This window comes from Parus major, chromosome 1 (genome assembly GCF_001522545.3).
Source record: "Parus major isolate Abel chromosome 1, Parus_major1.1, whole genome shotgun sequence".
Classification (NCBI taxonomy): domain Eukaryota; kingdom Metazoa; phylum Chordata; class Aves; order Passeriformes; family Paridae; genus Parus; species Parus major.
Genome location: NC_031768.1, coordinates 51,360,105 through 51,379,342, shown reverse-complemented (window position 1 = coordinate 51,379,342; position 19,238 = coordinate 51,360,105). Strand labels below are relative to the sequence as shown.

The 19,238-nt window shown below is 34.6% G+C and overlaps 1 protein-coding gene across 1 annotated transcript in view; it reads right to left on the bottom strand.

The window, feature by feature from the left end:
* Positions 1-19,238, bottom strand: part of KLHL1 (kelch like family member 1) — a 187,537-nt gene that overhangs the window by 29,168 nt on the left and 139,131 nt on the right. Inside the window, exon 7 of the mRNA XM_015638910.2 lies at positions 10,222-10,446. Within this exon, the coding sequence (XP_015494396.1) occupies positions 10,222-10,446 (225 nt within the window). The remainder of the gene's footprint in view (positions 1-10,221; positions 10,447-19,238) is intronic.

Genomic DNA, 19,238 nt, shown 5'->3' with positions numbered 1-19,238 from the left:
AACATCCAAGCAATGAATTCAAGCATTTAAGTTCATTCTAAGCTGAGATGCCAGAACTTCTATGTGATTTTTATATCACACATATGGACTAAAGGGCTGTCCCAAAGATGTTGCTTGTAGCCTCCTTATCACACAGGATGGATTGCAGTACACCTCTTCTCTGACTGAAATTACTGAACAGGCCATGATAACAGCAAATGGCAACACCACAATCAAAATCTTATGGGACACATTCCCCAAGATCACAAAGCAAAATATTTTCCAGTAAAATTGATGAAGCAAGACTATTCTCTTTTCTGAATGTTCCAGGTCATTTGTTTTAATAGAAGAAAAAAATTAAATTCATTGTAAGTAGTCTGTGTTGAAATGTCAGAGTTCCAATCCTATTAGCAGACTGTAGAATTCCTCCTCCTTAAAGAGCAAAGGTACTGAACTCTATATACCTTTTATTTTTTTTAAATGGTGCAGCCAATTTCTGCTTAGTCTCTTGAGATAAGATTTTTCATCTTTTTGTAGTCAAGATACTGAACAGCGTGTTAGAAGATCAGAGTTCATTTCTGCTTCATGAGACAGGTTTTTGTGTTTATTATGTATCCTAGAGTGAATAGATTTCAGAGCACGTAATTTTGCTTTCTGTCATCTATCTCCACAAGATAATATCCACCTAGATTTACACTCAGAATGTAGATATCATAAAATATCTACACAAATGGGCTTTTCCTGTTTCTAAATGAGAAAACAACTATTTCCAGCTGACACTAGAACTCTTATTTGTCATTAAGAAAATTGCACAGAAGAATAATGATGTTAGCTCTTTCAAGAGAGTTTGCTAAGAGAAGGGAGAGGACAGAAGGCCCTCATATGTTTTCTTCCTGTACATCATCCTCAACAATTTGGCAAAACCAGTTTAAGGCACAAGAAAAAAATCCTCTTGGATTTAATATTCCACATGATACTAGTACTTTGTTGTTTTTTGAAAAAAGTAATAATGCAGTCAGAAAGGGAGCATTTTACTGTAAGATAATAATAAAATAACCAAAGTTGTTATTCATCTGAACAGAAAAATTGGGAATTGGCAGAATCAAATCTTACTTTTTTAATTTGTCAAAAATAATAATTCTGGCATGTTCTACCCATCTTTTGATGAATTACTTTCATTTACCTGACACTGTAAACAGTTTGGCTTTCCCGGTTCTCATACAGTTGGAGAGCTGAACCAGCTATGAACACACCTTTTAGGAAAGGAAGCAACTTGTTTTCTTAAGAGGAGGTATGTTTTCAGTAATATGTAGAGTAGTTAAGTGCAGTAAGTACAGTGCAGAGAAACCTTAATGTTTTCCTGAATGAAAAAGGTACCTGGAAAATAATTCTTCTAAGCATTTTGACTTAGGAATTTATAAAAGCAAACAGTATTATTTCTAAACTAAATGAGATCTAAAAAAATTAATTGTCCAGTTTGCAATGGCAGGCATTTTCCTTTTGATTGCCTTCACAAAGATGTCGCAAAAACTCTATTATACCTAATTAGGTGCTCGATCTGTACAGTTACAATTATTTATACATGAAGACTGGAATGGGATTTTAAATTGCTTTTCTGTAATGTTATAAAATAAAGAAGCACTGCCTATAATATTTTTAATTCTGCAGTTCCTTATCTGCCCGATGGACCTAATTTTACAGAGTGAAATTTTAAAAAGTGTGTTTTATCTATAAAACAATTGCAAATACAGTTTCATAGCAACACTTGTATAGAAAATGTCAAAGAAAAAATTATCTGTGGTGCTGGATTTACTGTAGTCTCTGCATTTTGATATCTGTAGAGACATGAAATTTTAACTGGCAAGGACATACTTGTGTCCAACAACTTTTACTTTAAATGAGAACATTACCTTTCACAGAGATAACAGACATACACCATATCATGAGATTGAAGGTGAGAAATCAGTGGTTTGTTGTTCAAGTATGAAATTTGATTAAATAACATCTGGACTTCATTCTACTATATCAAGCTCTGCATTTACTTAGTGTCCAGATGGAAGGACATTTTTAACAATTTCCTTTCTCACCCACACCCACAGAAGCATATTTATACATTTTAGTATTAATTGTAATTAATATTGCTGCTTTTCCTTACCCTGTTATTTCCCTCTTTTAGACTTAAACCATCCTCGTGGTATCAAAGAAAGTAAAGCCCAGTTTGCTTTAAATTATGCATCATAAATTAAATGATGAATCAAAGCTCGTATTTAGTTCTCAAAGCCATAATATTAACTGAGGGGGAAGAACAAATACTGTTCTTTGGATGCTGCATATAGGACTGCCATAGGCCAATCTTGGAATTTAGTATGTCATTAATTGGAGGATTGGACCTCACCTAGCTTCCTTAGTGAATATTCAGTGACTCAAGTGTTGAAAATACCTATTCCTATGTAAATTCACAAGTATCAAGCCTGATTTAAAGAATTATTGCAGTATCACTGCCCTCTTGGGCCAGAAGATATTACACTAACTTGCTAATATAATGCAAATTTATAGAAGCAAAGATCTGCCTGTTGACCCTTTATTTACATTCAGTTTTGTAGATAAGACACTAGATTCTCAACTCTGCCACACTATTATCCTGAGAACATGACTCAGAAATTATTATAAGTGTTGCTGTTAAGATTTGTAACTCTTCAGTGAATTGGGTCACGATATACTGCTTAGTAAAGGTGCAAAGTACAAAGGAAAGGTACATAATAACTCAGAGAAAGAAATACGTATAATGTTCCCCATGATTAGGAGAAAAATCTAAAGCAGAAATCTAATATAGATGCAAACCAGTATTTCAGAGAAAATAGTTTAAAATACTCAGGCCTTTTTGTAACCCACAGTGAAGGCAATCAGAATGGCAACTTTTTCCCAAGATTTCACATGAAAAAAATATCAGTAATTTAACTACATAGAGGCATATAGTACTGGTCAATTTTACCTAAAATAAAGATTTTCAAACTAATCTCTTAACAGCTGCTTCCAGGGTAGAAAATACAGCTATATTAGAACATTGCTGTGCTCTGGTAAGCCAGTCTGTTGCAGAACTCTTCCACTCAATACTTAGGTGGAAATAGGTGTGGGCACTTTTGTTTGATGAAATTTTTGGGACGCAATGGATTGTGAGGTTTTCTGTGCATAGAAATGACCACATAAAGATGGAGAACACACATCTTAAGTATAGCATTGTTTTATGAGATGCTGATGTACCCAGAAAGATCTACCATTGCAGAAAAGCAAGATATTTACAATAGGATCTTGAGCTGAACTTTTATGGGATATGAATCTTTCTCAGCTGACCACAACTGATCAAAACTATATTCCATACTGTATGGCATCATACTCTGGAAATCTGGAGTATCACTGCCCAGCTTAGTAGAATTTGGTCAGTATCATACACGTGACAGCATGAAGTGCTATAATATTTTCATTTGTCTTCATGCTAACAAACTAGTACCTGGAAAAGCTTCCTTTATCTAGCTGTTTGGCACTGTAACAAACATTATGCAAAAACATAATTATATCATTCAATAATTCTTTTATTTATAAATAATTGCTCCAGAATACTGGGAAATTAATTAGTCATAAATAATTACAGTTTTATCATATTAATAGGCTATGACCTAATCTGTTGCTTTCAATGCTAACTCAGTTCTCTTCATTTTACTGACATTTCCTTCTTCTTGCCTTTCATCTCTGGTCTCTGGGTTCATATATGCCCTGACATCCAGAATGGAAACTCATTCTCATGCACCTGTCTCTGTAGCTCTGTACTTTTTAATCTCCACAGAGTGGTTTCTTTTACATACAGACAACATACAAAAAAATCTGTGTATCAAAAAAAAAATCAAATTAAGTTGTGAAATTAAAAGAAAAATAAAATCCAGACCTAGAAAAAAAAACCCTACTTATTTTTGTTGTATGTTAATGGAAGATGTAAATTTGCCATTTTTGGCTCCTTAGTAGCCCAGGAATGGTGATACATAAAAAGAAGTTGTTATGCAAGATAGAGGAGAAAGAAGAACAAAGATCCCTTTTATCTTCTACATTTTAATAGTTTATTTCACAGCTACCATGGATGGGAGTGTTAAGGCTACATCAAGCTTTTATTTATATTCCTAGTCTATTTTAATGGTTTCTACTTTTCCTGGAATGCCTTCTGATAGATTGTAACTCCACAGACAAACATGTATTTATTGGGGCTTAGGCACTGTCTAAAATAACATCATTGCTTAACTGCCATAGCAAAAGTTTTTAAAAGCAAAGATGAAAGTTCAGCTCTTGCTGGCTTCAAAATTATCTTTTGAACTATGTCTAAAGAGAGGTATCATTCATCATTAGATTTTTAGTATTGAGTAAGCAATATCTATGTTATATTATGTTTCGTGAAATAGATAGAACTCAGCCTGAGTAGGTAGTTCTGGTAGTTCTGGTGTAGTTCTGGTACTTTGCTGTGTATCTGATCTACTCTGCTCATGATTTCTACAGCCTATGTTTTCCTGGTGGAACTGTTTCAGAAAATCTGTTAGTAGCACTTATTTTGCAAAGGCTTTGTTTCCTCACAAAATTTATTTGGCATAAAATAAAGTAGAGGTGATTGCTTTCCATATCCATCTCATAAATTGCCACTTTAATATACATAATTTTTATTGCAATGACCTGTTCATTATAAATTTGTAGTATCAAATAATCAAATAATAATATGTGTTACCTATGTGTTTCTCCTTCACTTGTTTCAGTGTAATCCCATACTAGTTTTGCTATTTTGGATCTATTAAGGTTTCTAGTATCTGATACTTTCCTGATATTGCACTGCAGGCTTATTTTAAAAAGCTATTGAAATTTTACAAATTTATTGATAGAAATTTCTTTATTTATTTCCCAAGGGAGAGCAATGGGATTGAAAATACTGGCTTCATGTCAATATTTGTATTAAAAAATGTTATTATATGGAATATATTTTTTTAACGTACTTCTTTATGAAGAAATAATTCTACCAGAAATTACTAAACTGGCAAGCAGTTCCATTGATGCTACTGTGTTATTGCTAGCCCTTTAAGATATTATGTACTTCATTACTATGTTACTTTTATTTAAATAGAAGTGTTCATAAAAAATTACTATATTTTTTGGCTTTGTTTTGTATTTTAAATAGTTTTTGAAGAATCAGTGTTCTTGCCATCTCTCAAATCATACACACATACAAGCATAAATGCCCAATATCTTTTCCTTTCTTTTTAGAAGTGCCAGTGCAACTGGAATCAAAGTTATTTTTGCATTACCAGATTCTCAGTTTCCAGTCTACTCAACAGTATTTGTTCTCCCTGAGAAGCAGGAACTGCTCACAATCAGCCACAAATATTTAATCGTAAACATGCTATACTTCTTTTTCCCACAGAAATCAGGTTATGCCATCTCAGTTTCTCTACTCCATTGTCCATATACCCACTTAGGCAGCTGAATCCTACACAAATTCTTAGATCTCTAAAACTGTGGAGTTGTATTTATGTCCTAAGTTTTAACACGATGTAAAACTATTTGATAAATACTAATTCCTTTTGAAAATACAAATATTACTTGTAAAGCATTAATTTTGAATCAATGAAATAGTCGACACCTGAATATTTTTAAAATTACATAAAATATTTTCTAAATTATCATTTAGTGATTTAAAAAATATACAGTCTTATAATAATTCATTTATATGTCTAGATATTTATATTTATATTTTATTATTTTAATTATTTATATTATTTATATTTATACATGCATTTTACTTCTGAGCTTTACTATGTAGTAAGAATATTGATAGCTCAGTTTCTTCACAACTTTTCCCTCTTTTATTATTTCTCATTACTACTTGAAAGATACAGAGCCATCCTTGTATCTCTCCCAATTAATTTTTTCCCTTCCCTCTGACCCATGAGCTGGACTCAAGAGCAGTAAGCATGAAAGGTGAAAATCAAGCTGGGTTTAAGAAGCACAGTGGGTCATTCCCTTTCTGTGAAATATAGAAATAGGCCTTCATGCAAACACATAGTGCCATTTGATATTTTACCAGCAACATCTAACATATTTTGGGATACTTTATCTTGTAACTCCCTAGCTACATGTAATCTCTTTCCAATTCTGATTTTTGAACTCAGTCTTTTAGACATTCATTCCTGTACAAACCAGTTTTACGACAACCAAATTATAAGCAAGTATTCACTCTAATTTCAAGCTTACCTCTCAGGTCCTTTGAAATGCATTTACATTACGTATTTAGTTTCTTCAGAACAATAGGTTAAAGCTTAATCCACTGTAAAAACTGAGAATTTGAAATGCTTTGTCTTCTATGACCATTCACTCTGAGTAGAGTGAATTCTATCTACCATAGGCCTATATCCTTGTAAATAAATCTATGGGTCTCCCATCAGCTATTAATATTTTTATAGCATTTTCACTCAGATGATTACAACTGGCAAGATTCTCTCATCCAAGAGGGGAGGAGGAAAAATATGGAACTTGCCTCCATTCACAGCTCTACAGGATTTTACATGGTAATACCATGTTCTGTCAGCCTCCTCCCCACGCTGATCATCTTGTAAATAGGTGTTTGACTATGGATTTACATAGTTCATCAAAAGAACAAGACAATTTAGTACACCTACCTGAAAAGACTCTCTCTTAATTTTAAGAAAAGATTCTCCCTTAATTTTAAGAAAAGATTCTCCCTTAATTATACTGGAAGCCTAATTTTCTCACTGGCATTTAAATTGTTTCTTTTGTAAAGACAAGCAAACTACCAATTTTTTTCGCTTTTAGTTTTTTTAAAAATAACAGTTTCACTGGATTTGATATCTAAAATTCTAATGAGTCTATCAATGGTTCCATATTTCCTTTCTCTCTTTTCTTCTATATAGACTATAAAGTTCAGCACAGAAATTGAAAAAGTGGATACAGAGTTGCTTCATAAAACTGCTGAATTTATAAACCACAATCTGTTTTACATTTTTCACATCTTTTTTCTTTCAGTCTCTTTCTTCCCTTCCTACATGGATTTTGATTTGGTCTTCCTGTTTCTCTGGTTTCACCTTTCCCATATTTCATTTTTGCCTTTCACCACTTTTCTGGTGTCTTATTGCTTTTTCATATTCCATTCTGTTTTATGGAATACTCAACAGGAATATTAGAATCATTATTACTTTAAATAATAGCTGGGGATCCCACAGTCTGCCCTTTTTTTTTTGTACTTTAACACCACTTATTTCAAACACTGCCATTAAAAGAGCTTTCATTCATCTTCAGGTGGCAGCTATGAAATGCCTAACATATGACTTCCTACACTATGGACTTTCACTACAAGTCCTGTCAACTTTTATTTTCTCATTTCTACATGTATTGACTTCTATACACATGGCTCTGTTGAAGATTATATGAAGACAGGATAAAGTGAATTGTATTACCTGCTTGTGGCCTTACTTGCAATGGGGTACATCTGACTTTTTTTTTGCTATGTCAAGAAAAAGACATTCATGTAAAGGATGGGTGCTTATTTCTAACCTGTATACAAAATCCAATTCAAACTGCTCTAGCATTATTTCTACATGGGTATAACACAGCATAGTTTAGAAAACAAATAATAATAAGAATAAGAATAAAGTATTACTTCAGGTTAACTTTCAGTACAAAGGGCGTTTACTAAAACAACTTTATGGGATAGTAGAAAAAATTTTAAAAAAAGCAGCTAAATTCTATTAACTAAGCTTCTCAGGTAATAAGGTAATAAGTATATAATTCCAAATAAAGAAGACCATTCTAGTGCCTCCCAAACAACTGCATTTAATCATCCCAGTTTAGACTTCTTTGCTCATTTCACATGTTGTTTACAAAAAGCCTGAATTACTTCAATCAAAATTTAAAAATTAGTTTATAAAACTAAAAAAAAACCCAAAAAACCCTCAAATGGTCAAATGCCTAGTCAGTTCCATTTTTCCTAGTATGGAAAACATGTCAGTTTTTCTCCAGTCATAATCTCAGCATTCCTCAACTTAAACTACAACTGTATTTTTTAAATCTGTTGACGAAAAGCATCTAAAATTATAGCCCAGATTTTTTTTTTTTTAATTGATCACCAAGGGTTTTCATAGATTCATCTCTTTTGTCACTGAGACAAATATCTTCTCTATTAAGCATACACCATTGTTGTATTCCTACTTTCCTGTAGTTATCGCTGGAGTCATTGCATTTTTACCACTCTGGGGAACAGCAATTCTGTAAAATTCTGGAACACTGGCAGAAGAGACATGGTGTATTTTCGCATGGAATTCATGTATTTTCTCATGTATTTTCTAATTTACAATTAAATTAGGAAACCATTTTAAATCAGTGTGCTATTTAGTGCCACGATGCCATCTGATATAGATTCCCCTCACTATCTATTTTAACACTTGTTTAACAGCAACAGTACATATGCATATTACAAGTGTCCAACGACATGAGTGAAGGGCAGGAAAGCACGATCATTTTGTGAGGTATTGATGCAGTAGTACAATAAAGGACTTGCTGATTGCAACACAAGAGGAATGGACAGGATAACACAGCGTGTTGCGTGAGTCAACACAGGTTGGCAGCAGGAATAGCCACAAAAAACGTTGCTGAAATGGTAAAGGTAATTGCAAAGGGTAAATTTATTTCCTATTTATTACCTTCCTAACCAGAGGATGCCAAAGCAATACCCAGGCAGAAACACGCAAGCAGGAACACAGCAACTTAGTCCAATCCTAGCAGGTGGCTGGGCTGCTCTTTGCACCCATTTATCAAGTACTCAGACATGCATAGTTTACCAATGTGCTGAGAACTCCTCTGGGCATTTTATGACCTCTGAGCTTTGATCTCTCTCCCAAAACAGGGAGCTCAAACATGTCCATAAGCCTCTCCAAAAACCTATGTTATCTCGACATAACATATATATATATATATATGTGTGTGTGTGTTTCTCACACTATTATTAACCAGTGGCATTCCAGGCTGCAAGGCGACTTGAGCAAATCTGCCATCCCCCGTGCCATTCTCCTTCTTTTAACACTTTCATCCCTACCTGTCTGTGAAAGTCTGAGATGTTAATGGTTCATGGGTCAAACATTTACCCATTTGTGAAGATGGTAGGGTGCTTTGCTGGGCCAGGGTTTGCAAGCCCCGAGGGGTAGGAGGTGAATTTTTTGTGTGGGTGATGGTGAAGCCTCTGGTCTGCATAAATAAGAGTGGGTGACCACCCACCACTAGAGGACAATAAGAAGCAGACCTGGTGTAGGCAGGATAGCGCTTTTTATCATGCCAGCATCCTCCCTTACATAACCTGATTCAGTTGTAAAACTCCTCTTCCCACTCTCCAGCCACCTTAGCCCCCTGGAAGGTAAGATTCACATGGAACATTAACATTCACACAAAAGGCATGGGAGTATTCATCCTTTCTGATGGCTCAAGCTGACATGAGAGGCAGCAGTCATGTCATAAACCATTAAAGACCTTTCCCTGAAAGCACCCCCAGTCTCATTTCAGTGTGGATCAACACATGATCACTAGTGTTGCAAAAGACAGTGCAAAACTCCCCTCCATTGAATTCTGTGTTTCCTGTGCTTCCCTCACTCCCAATGGAACAAGACTGCGATCATTTCAAACAACAGATGCCTAAATTGCAACAATCAAGTCTCCTCGTTGATCCACAGGAGGTAATATCTTTCTACTCTTCTCCATTCTTTCTCTTTCTTCCTTTTCCATATACATTTTACTAAATGTTATTTTGATGCTTTTATATTGCTATATTACTACAGATAATAATAACAACCAAAATAGCTACATACCTGCTTCTCATTGCAATAGCTCTAAAGTAAACCCTACGTGTGCATATTTTCAAACACCAACCATTCAGTGTGGTCCAACAACCCTCAGTGATCTATTAACAAGACCCTGGGGTACCCTCACCTTCTGGAGCAGATTATAACAGTGCCTTCCATTTCTATTTTTCATGACTTTTCAAGAATTCTATCACACCACTTGGTTTTAGCAGAACAGACAATGAATAGTTCAGTTTTTTATACCTCAAAACAATATTGTAAATTGCTACTGGTCAGAATGCTACCATAGCTTAAAAGTTACATAACAAAAAAAAAAAAAAAAGGCATGTTTTAAAAATATTTTTTTCCTTACCTAAGCCATGTCTATGTGTTGACATTGGTGGCAACACAGTCCAAGCCTTGGTCTTTGGATTGTAACATTCAACAGTGTTTAATGTCTTTAAACCATCCCGGCCTCCAATGACAAACAGCTTGTCATCGATGACAGCAACACCAAACTGCAGCCTCCTGCCATTCATTACTCCAGCCTGAATCCATATGTTTGTTCTGAGATCATACTTTTCAATAGTTGTAGCTCCTGATGAGACATAAAAGCAGAACTACAAATATCAAAATTATAGATGCATTTAAAACAATGCTTACGGGAATAACTTAGTAATTCATTCAGTGCTTTATTTTAACATACACAATGCTTCATTTCCAAAGTTTAAATATCCTACAGAAAAAAAATCAACATAATTATGAAGCTTTACTCTTTGGAACTAACCCTTTGGATTATAATAAAATGTTATAATTCCATGGAAAATAATTCTGTTAGGATTCATTAATTCTGTGGAACCAACAAGCAATGAACCAAGTTCTAACAAACATCATGAAAGCAATAGTTTTGTTAACTGGAATAAAAAAGACAAAATTTAAATTAAATTTGTATAAAAGTGTAGCAGAGGAGCAATAATGTACACTATAACTGGATGTATTGAATTTCCTCCCAGTTTTATTAAGCCACAAGATATATGAAGCAAGTTTTGCATTCAATTTAGAGAGACATACTTATCTTTTTGACCCTTGTTTAAAATAGATGTAAATTCATTAATACTCAGGTTTGAAAGAACAAAATATACAGTTTATTTGATACAGTTTCTTGGAGGTACTGCAGGGCATATTATAATGATGCATATTCATAAAGTTATAATGCTTTATATGTTGGATCTATTCATGTTAAAATCTAGAACCATAGCATATGAATTCTGTAAAACTGTTTCCTTCAATGGTAAAAAGTACATTTTAAAACTTTTGTCATTCTGACTTCAGAAAATTGTCCTTGTATAACAAACAGTCTTTGAATTATGCTCAGCTACATATTTTCTAATATTGGCTAAGTCTGAGTTGTCACAATATTTTATTATATTACATACTGAGCACCTAATCCAGGAGTTCCTAGACTGCTTAAATTCTGTTTATCCAATAAAGTGCCTTGCTAATTTCTAATGATGATGATGAGGAGGAGGATGATAGGATGATAAAATACTAACAGTAAAAATGGCAATGAGAATAATGACAAAAATCACCAACACAAAGTGAAATAGGTGTCAGTCCTATAAAATCATTAGCAGGAACATGTATTTAATACATTCTAGACTGTAATTCAGTCAAGAAAAGAAGACCTCTTAAATAACAGTAATTATTTTAATTGCAATGACTCTGCAAAAGTAATATTCAAAATAGAAAAATCTTTAAATCTTTAAACAAAAAGGTGGTGGAATGACTGAAAGGTGTCATCAGCAGAGACTTTAGGATATCTTCAATCATGGATTATTGAGAAATTTTTTTTATAATATTTAGACTGTTCTTTATTTCCATACATATGGTCAAATATACACATAGCTTAGACTATAAAAGAGAATAAACTTCTACCTTTCCTAGGAAGAAAACTGGGTATTTCTGACAAAGGAATAGGTTATTTTCCTTAGCCCAACTGCTTTGAACTTGAAACTAAAAGGATGTTCTGCACCTAGGAGAGGAGGCAAAATCTTGATACCAAAAAATAGGATTTCACTAGACAAATTAGTTTAGCTATTTAAGAGTCACATCCTCTGGGGATATAAAATCAATACCATATTGGAATACAGATTTTTCATCTATCATATATTTCATGGCTTGGATATATTTGCATATAATACTCATAGAATGAAAGTATTATTATATTGCCTAATGCTGACATTGTAAATTTGCTCTGGAACAGAATAAAAGCAGAAGCTCTAAAGCATCCAGGGGTACATCAAACCCAGCACAAACAACAAGGACATTGCTTTATCTTGATGACATCTTTGTTCTACTTTTGATAAAAACTCAGGTCACTGAGTGAAGACTATGAAAGATCTGTTTACCCATTTTTTAAGAATCTTAATTCAAAATAACAGCAATGTCATTCTTATATTGTCTCACAGCCTTTCCTGCTAGTTCTATTTTGACCTTAAAGATTTGACTTATGGTAAGGCTACTGGAGCTAAGAAATTCATAAACATTAAGGTTTTGAGGAAATCTCCTGGAAATCTGTTTTATCATTTAAGTAACTGATTATATTTTATGACTTGGGGTAGTAGTTCTGTCTTTGCCAGAAGTCTAAGTGTATCACAGAATTGTAGACTTGCAGAATCATTTAGGTTGGAAAAGACCTTTAAAATCATTCACCTGTTAACCCAGCACTGCCAAACCCTTCACTAATCCCCAAGTGCCACATCTACATATCTTTTAAATACTTCCAGGGCTGGGGACTCCATCATTTCCCTGGGCAATTCCAATGCCTAGTAACACTTTCAGTGAAGCAATTTTTCATCATATCCAATATAAAGCTCCTCTGGTGCAATTTGAGGCAATTTCCTGTTGTCCTATCACTTGTTACTTGGGATAAGAAACTGACACCCACCTTGCTACAACCTCCTTTCAGGAAGTTGTAGAGAGTGATAAGCTATTCCCTGAGCCTTCTCTTTTTCTGTGCTAAAGAACCTCAATTCCCTCAGCCACTCCTCATAAGACTTGTGCTCCAGACCCTTCACCAGCTTCATTGCCCTTCTCTGACACACTCCAGGAGCTCAATGTCTTTCCTGCAGTGAGGGGCCCAGAACTGGACATAGGATTGGACATGCATCCTCACCAATGCTGAGCACAGTGCATATATAATCAATAATTACATTGCAGGACAATGAGTCACTTTTTGCTGTCAGATATGGATAGAATAGAGAGTACTCCACATGGAACTATCAGAGAGAGGAACAGAACCCTATTCCCACTCACTTCCATCATTTCTAAGGTGAGATCAGTACCTAGGTTTTTAAACACCATGCTGTGGCGCAGTGGAGGAACTCACTCAGATGCTGGTTCGAGCAACAAGCAAAAATTGCTAGCATCATGTGCCAGCTGAGATAAGAAAATTCTCTCCTCTCTGCCATAACTAGTAGATGGCAGTCAGCAGTTCCAACTCCTAACTGAAACAACTTCCAAATTATGCAAACTCAAAGAAATGAGCTGTGCTGGTTAATACTGCCTACCCCAGTCTGTACAGGCTGTGAAAGGATGTCTTAGCAATGTCAAAAATCTGTAGACAAGGACTTCTTTCTAATCCCCATGCACAAACCAAAGTAATTCTGATTACATGTTTCAGAAACCAGAAAATCCAATTTCCCAAGAACATGAGGATGGAAGGAAGCAATTGGGAAGCGACTGGTACATATTTTTATGGAAATCTGAGGTACTGGCTTAATGTGAAGATATGAATAATATAAAGAAAGAAAAAATTCATTATTCATTTTGAGCTGAAGCATATCTGCTGATTATGCAGAGATAGACATATTTTCCTACAAAACAAAACAGATGGAATACCACAGAATAAGTAACCCGTACATAGACCCAAATAAAAATACCATCTATATTAAAAAGTATATAAAATTTCATTAAAAAAATATTATATTATTGTTCTCTTCACTTGCATATCACTAATTCTTTTTGAGTTGTTTAATGGTAAAAAGGAAATAAATTACTTACTAGACTGTCTTTAAGATAGTGGTATAAAGCTCTAAAGATGTAAGAAAAACAAATACACAGAATATTGAAGATTTTACAATAAAAGTACTACACACCCAGAGAATTCCTCTATACACACACGCAAGCACAAACTCCTGTTTTTCAGATGAACAGAGCTCTAGAACCAACTAATTTCAGGATGCAGCACTGAAGAAAGAGTATATGAAAAAGAGATAGTGAGGAGAAAAATAATTAATTTAATAGCTATTTGCATGATAAAGAAAAGTGTGTGGTAAATTTAAAAACTATTCCATGACTGTGGCAGCACAAATAATTTCTGATAAGAACATAAGGATGTTTCTTGATGTTCTGGATACATTTCAACTTTTTTTTTTTTTCCCCTAACTTAAAATCTACTTAGGATCCAGCTGGGCATCAGATGAAATTAGTTCTGTGTATTGTGCATATGGGCATTATAAACCCTGATTAATCAAGGTCTATGAAGTAATGAGAGACCTACAGAGAAAGAAAACTTCAGAAATGAAATGCCATAGATGAGCAGGGTAATTTTGCAATAATGTCCAACTGCTGCTGACAAGTCCTCTGTGTATGCAGCAGGGATGAAAATGATTCTACCACCCCATGCTTCTGATGACACAGAACCTGCTCTCACAATTTCACCTTTATCCACAGAGTAGTACACCACTGCACTAAATATAAATGTCTGTTTCTTTGGTTTAGTTGTCATTTTTAAGCATGTGAATTTGTTTTGGTGAAATCCTTCAAATGATCCCCTAATTATCTTCTCTTAAACTTTTCTTTTTCTAAAATTAAGCATATTTAATTTCTTTGCTAATGACTTATAAATCAAGATTTTTATAGAAACCTGATTTTCATTGTCACATTTTTTGCATAGTTGATGCCTGAAGTCTAATAATATAGCAAGGTCATTGAATAAAAAGTATATTTCGATAGCAATAGTATTTGCAATCCAATATTTTAAGACAAATGCAGAAATACTTAGAAACCTGTCTTCAAAGATATTTTTAAGTATTCTTTAACAAGCTGACATAGGCTACATGAACTACTGAGGATTGTCTGAGACTATGAATGCCATGTATTTATTTTATCTAGGTATAAATGCAGAAGTTTTCATATAAACAAAGTGAAAATTGCTTCAGAAACCAATGAAAATCCCAAACATATCCTCCTTGCCAAACTATCTTTGTATTTGGTGTAAATATTTCCACATAAAAGTACCTTTTTTTTCCTTATTGGTAGAATGATTCAGTATTTAAACCCATGAATAAGGGCAGGGATTCTACATTTATCATCAGAAAATTTCCACATTTTTTTCCATGTAAGACTTTCTGCTGATTCTGCTGTTATTAAAGCTGCTGCTGACAGGTACTCTGATAATTTTGTTCAAGATTTAGAGATGCTGCTGTGAGTAGGTGCAAAACGATGACCTTGATCTAGTGATCTGCAACATTACATTTTGCACTGAGAAGATGGTGACTCAAGTGGAACGAACGTGACCTAAGGAGGTTACTGATGCAGATATCAAGGAAAATATTTTGGTAAAGAAATAACTGTACAGAAAATGGTAGCATAGGGTAGCAGTTCATCACTCTGTAATAAGACTTCTGGAAATTCCTTTAAGCGCTCCAAAAATCTATAACATGTACACAAAAAGAATCTTAAAATTTTTTTAGTGAAAATATGTTTTAAAATGTCAGAAGGATTCCCCAAATAGTGATATGAAGAAAAAAATCAGAGAACATTTGGGAATGTTAAATTATTCTTTATGAGCAGAATTCTCTAAAACCAATACAAGTTTTTTCCACTAATCTTTATATTTTTGAGTGTATTGGAACTGACAGCTTTTCAACAGTGATTTTAGGCAATGTCTTTGATGTTGTGCGCTTTGTTTTACAATATAGTGTTATGTGTTATTACATAAAATATTCATGGTTTGTTTTATATTTTTATGCAGTCTATAATTTATAAAAGTTCCTTTTATTAATGATTTATATTATGCAGTATGATAGTCTACCTTTGCTCAGCAAAAAATTCTTGCCTCTTTAAAAACAGTTCTGTTCCCACTAAAAATTGTGCAAATAATGTGTTAACAATAGAAACAAAAGTTCTACCTCTGGAGAGGTGTAAATTCTAGGGAAACCACATATTCTGCAGGAGGGGTGTGTATCCACTGGAGCTCCCACCAGCAGGGACAGGTGATGGTCACCTACACAAAGTGTGCATCTATGTTTGTATGTCTGTGTACACATGTATCTGTAACTAGAAACTTGAGGGATTTGCTCAAAAAGAATGTTAAGAAATTTGAAGTTGTAAATTCATATTTTGCAAGTGTCTAGTATTGCAGTGGAGCTACTGCATGACTGATATTTATTCTAAACACATGGTTCATCTGATTGGCAGTTCATTACATAGCATAACTAAATTAATAAGCTACTTTGATCATGATTTGGTTTAAGCAATGTGAAATGAGAAGTTTGTTGCTGCAACAGTACCAGTTTCCCATTACCCCCAGCTTTCCTCCATTATTTTTCATCATAGCTGTAGAGATGCTCGTTCACACTGCTTAGCCCTTAGCTCAGTTCCTGGGAGATTCTGTTTTGCTGCAATTACTTCCCTCTAAGGTAAATCTGCTGAAAAGGCTGCTGTTCCTAACCATTACAGGTAGGACCCAGATAATGCTGATTGGATTCTCTATGGTGCCCTCTGTAGTTCAAAAAGATAATTATGTTTGTTTGGTTTTCCAGTTCAGAATATTAAAAATAAGGTGAAAGATCTACTGAAGATTGCTTGGATGTTCTTGTGCTTGACAATAGAGACTTTAAGGGTGTTTCCTAGAATTTGGCAAGATTTTTCAGGTGGCTGAAGGTGCAAGATAGAGCTAGAAAACTACACTGGGAGATGCCACTGTTTTTCAAGCCTTATCCACACCGGCTGTTGAGGACGGTTCCAGATCTGAACTATTTTCAGAACAAGATTCAGAATTTCTGATGGTTTATGCTAAGCCAATACCAGTAGTAACAACCATTATTGAATCTTCAGTAATCAGGGAACAGAAATTGGCTACTGTACAGAAAAAGATAAGGTTTCTGATAGTATAGAAGTTCTCCAAGTTAACTATCTGCCAGGCAGGTGTCTTCTTTAGCACACACACAAAATTGGTTTGGTTTTGTGGTTTTTTTTTGTTTTGTGGTTTGTTATTTTGTTTTTTGTTTGGTTTTTGGTTGTTGTTTGTTTGTAAGTTTTTGTGGATTTTTTGGTGTTTTTGTTTGTTTGGGTTTTTTGTGTGTATTTTAATGAGTGGTAAGATCTCTGCACTGGAAATGCCAGACAATAAGGTAAGTTGCACGGAAGTAATTAGGAGGAACAGAGGGTTGTTCTTGGGATAATAATCCCTGTAACACACCCATGATGCACAGCCCTCTTATGCTGTCTGCACAATCCAATACTTTGTACCAACAGGTGTGAATTCCAGGGTAACAGGTTGACAAGGTAAGAGGTTTGTAGGATGATAAATTTTATCTTGTGTGTGTTAACTTTGGCTCTCCTCTCACATTTGAAGCCATGGAGGCTTCAGAATAGGTCACTTCAGGATCTTCTTTCTGTTTCCAACTATAACTGAATCAGCAGTTTCAAAAGATAATTACAGTGAAAAAGCCAGAAATTTAGTGATATAAAATAAGTACTGAAAAAGTACCAGATGGTGTTAAAATGTGGGTTGTTTTTTTTTTTGTTTTTTTTTTTTTATTCTGAAATGCACTGCTAAATCAAAGTACTTAAACTGCTAATTAGCCTGTGAGACTGAATGTTTTGGAACATACTGAAAATCACAGGAGTGAAAACAGGGAAGTAATCATGTTAATACTTATAAGAACTGGACGAGAAGAGAATTTTAGTGCAATTTAGACATTTAATTATCTCATTAGTGATTTGCCAGTGTATTTCATATTGCTCTAGTGAAGTAATTAGCCAAGCTCTACTTTTACTCTACAATTACATTAACATGTTGCAGAATCACAGAACAGTTGAGGTTGGAAAGGACCTTGGGAGGTCATCTCTTCTCTGGGCTGAGCAGCCCCAAATCTCTCAGCCTTTCTTCACAGGAGAGATACTCCAGTCCTTTCATCACCTAAGATGCTGTTAAATGACTAATATTTCCAGTGACATCTGACCAGAGTGAGGAAGATGTAAGCAATTTAATGACTGAAAAGAAAAGGGACAGAGGGGTATTTAAACCTCAAACAGTCCAGGAAAAGACTGTTTCCTTATTCTTGATGTAGCCCCAGTGCTCAGCGATGAACTGCATTGTCTTAGTAGCAAGGTATGTGAAGTGACCTCTCATGGTACCGCCTGCCACAGGGAAATCCACTGGGCCATCTCTCACCTCTGCGAGAGGTGAGGAGTGAGGTAAATCTTTCTTGGTGCCTTCAAGAGAAACTAAAAGCAGATGAAAACAGGGAAAAATAATCCCCTCATATCTTCCTCTTTGATAGCAGCACATGCTTTAAAAGTACCATGCAAGGTCTGCCAGGAAGCAGGCAGCAGATGGAGAGGATTGCTGCTCTGTACAGCTTCCTCTGCTCCCTAGATCTCTCACCAGGGATCAAAGCTGCACATGCAGTTTTGCTGTTCCCAAATAACTCAGCAATTGTTAGGCAGATGTTTGGGGCAAAATTGCCCCAGGCACTTTTTTGCCAAGCTGTTGTCCAGCTGGGTTGCCCCCAAATTACAGTGGTTCCTGGGGTTGCTCCTCTCAGGAAAAGGCACAGGACTTTGTGCTTCCCCATGTTGAACTTCATGAGGTTACTTCCTGTTTTTTCATTAATTGTGCTTTCTGTCTCCAGGATGTTTTGTTGCTAGCTAAATATAATATATATATATATATATGAAACATTTCATTTTGTTTTGTTTATTATTGTGGGAATCAAAATAAAAATCATACTCTCTTTTAGTTTATCAAACATGTATTCAATAACAAACTCCTGGGCTATATGAAAAAGTATGAATTTCTGCAAAAGATAAACTAATTCACTCAAAATCCATGATGTGGGTTTCTGTTTAAAAAGGTAGTGGATTTTTTTCTTTTCTTTTTTAACAGCTAACTTACATATTTTCTGTTTAAATAACCTATATGGAAAAGTTTCAATGCATATTTGCAATATAGACACTGAAATTTTTATTTATTCATTCTGCATAGCCTGCCTGCCACTTACTCTAGTATTCTAATTTTCTCAAGAAAACCCACCATGATGACATTACTATGTTATCTTGATTACTCCAACAAGAGTATACTTCTCTGTGTTGTTCCTG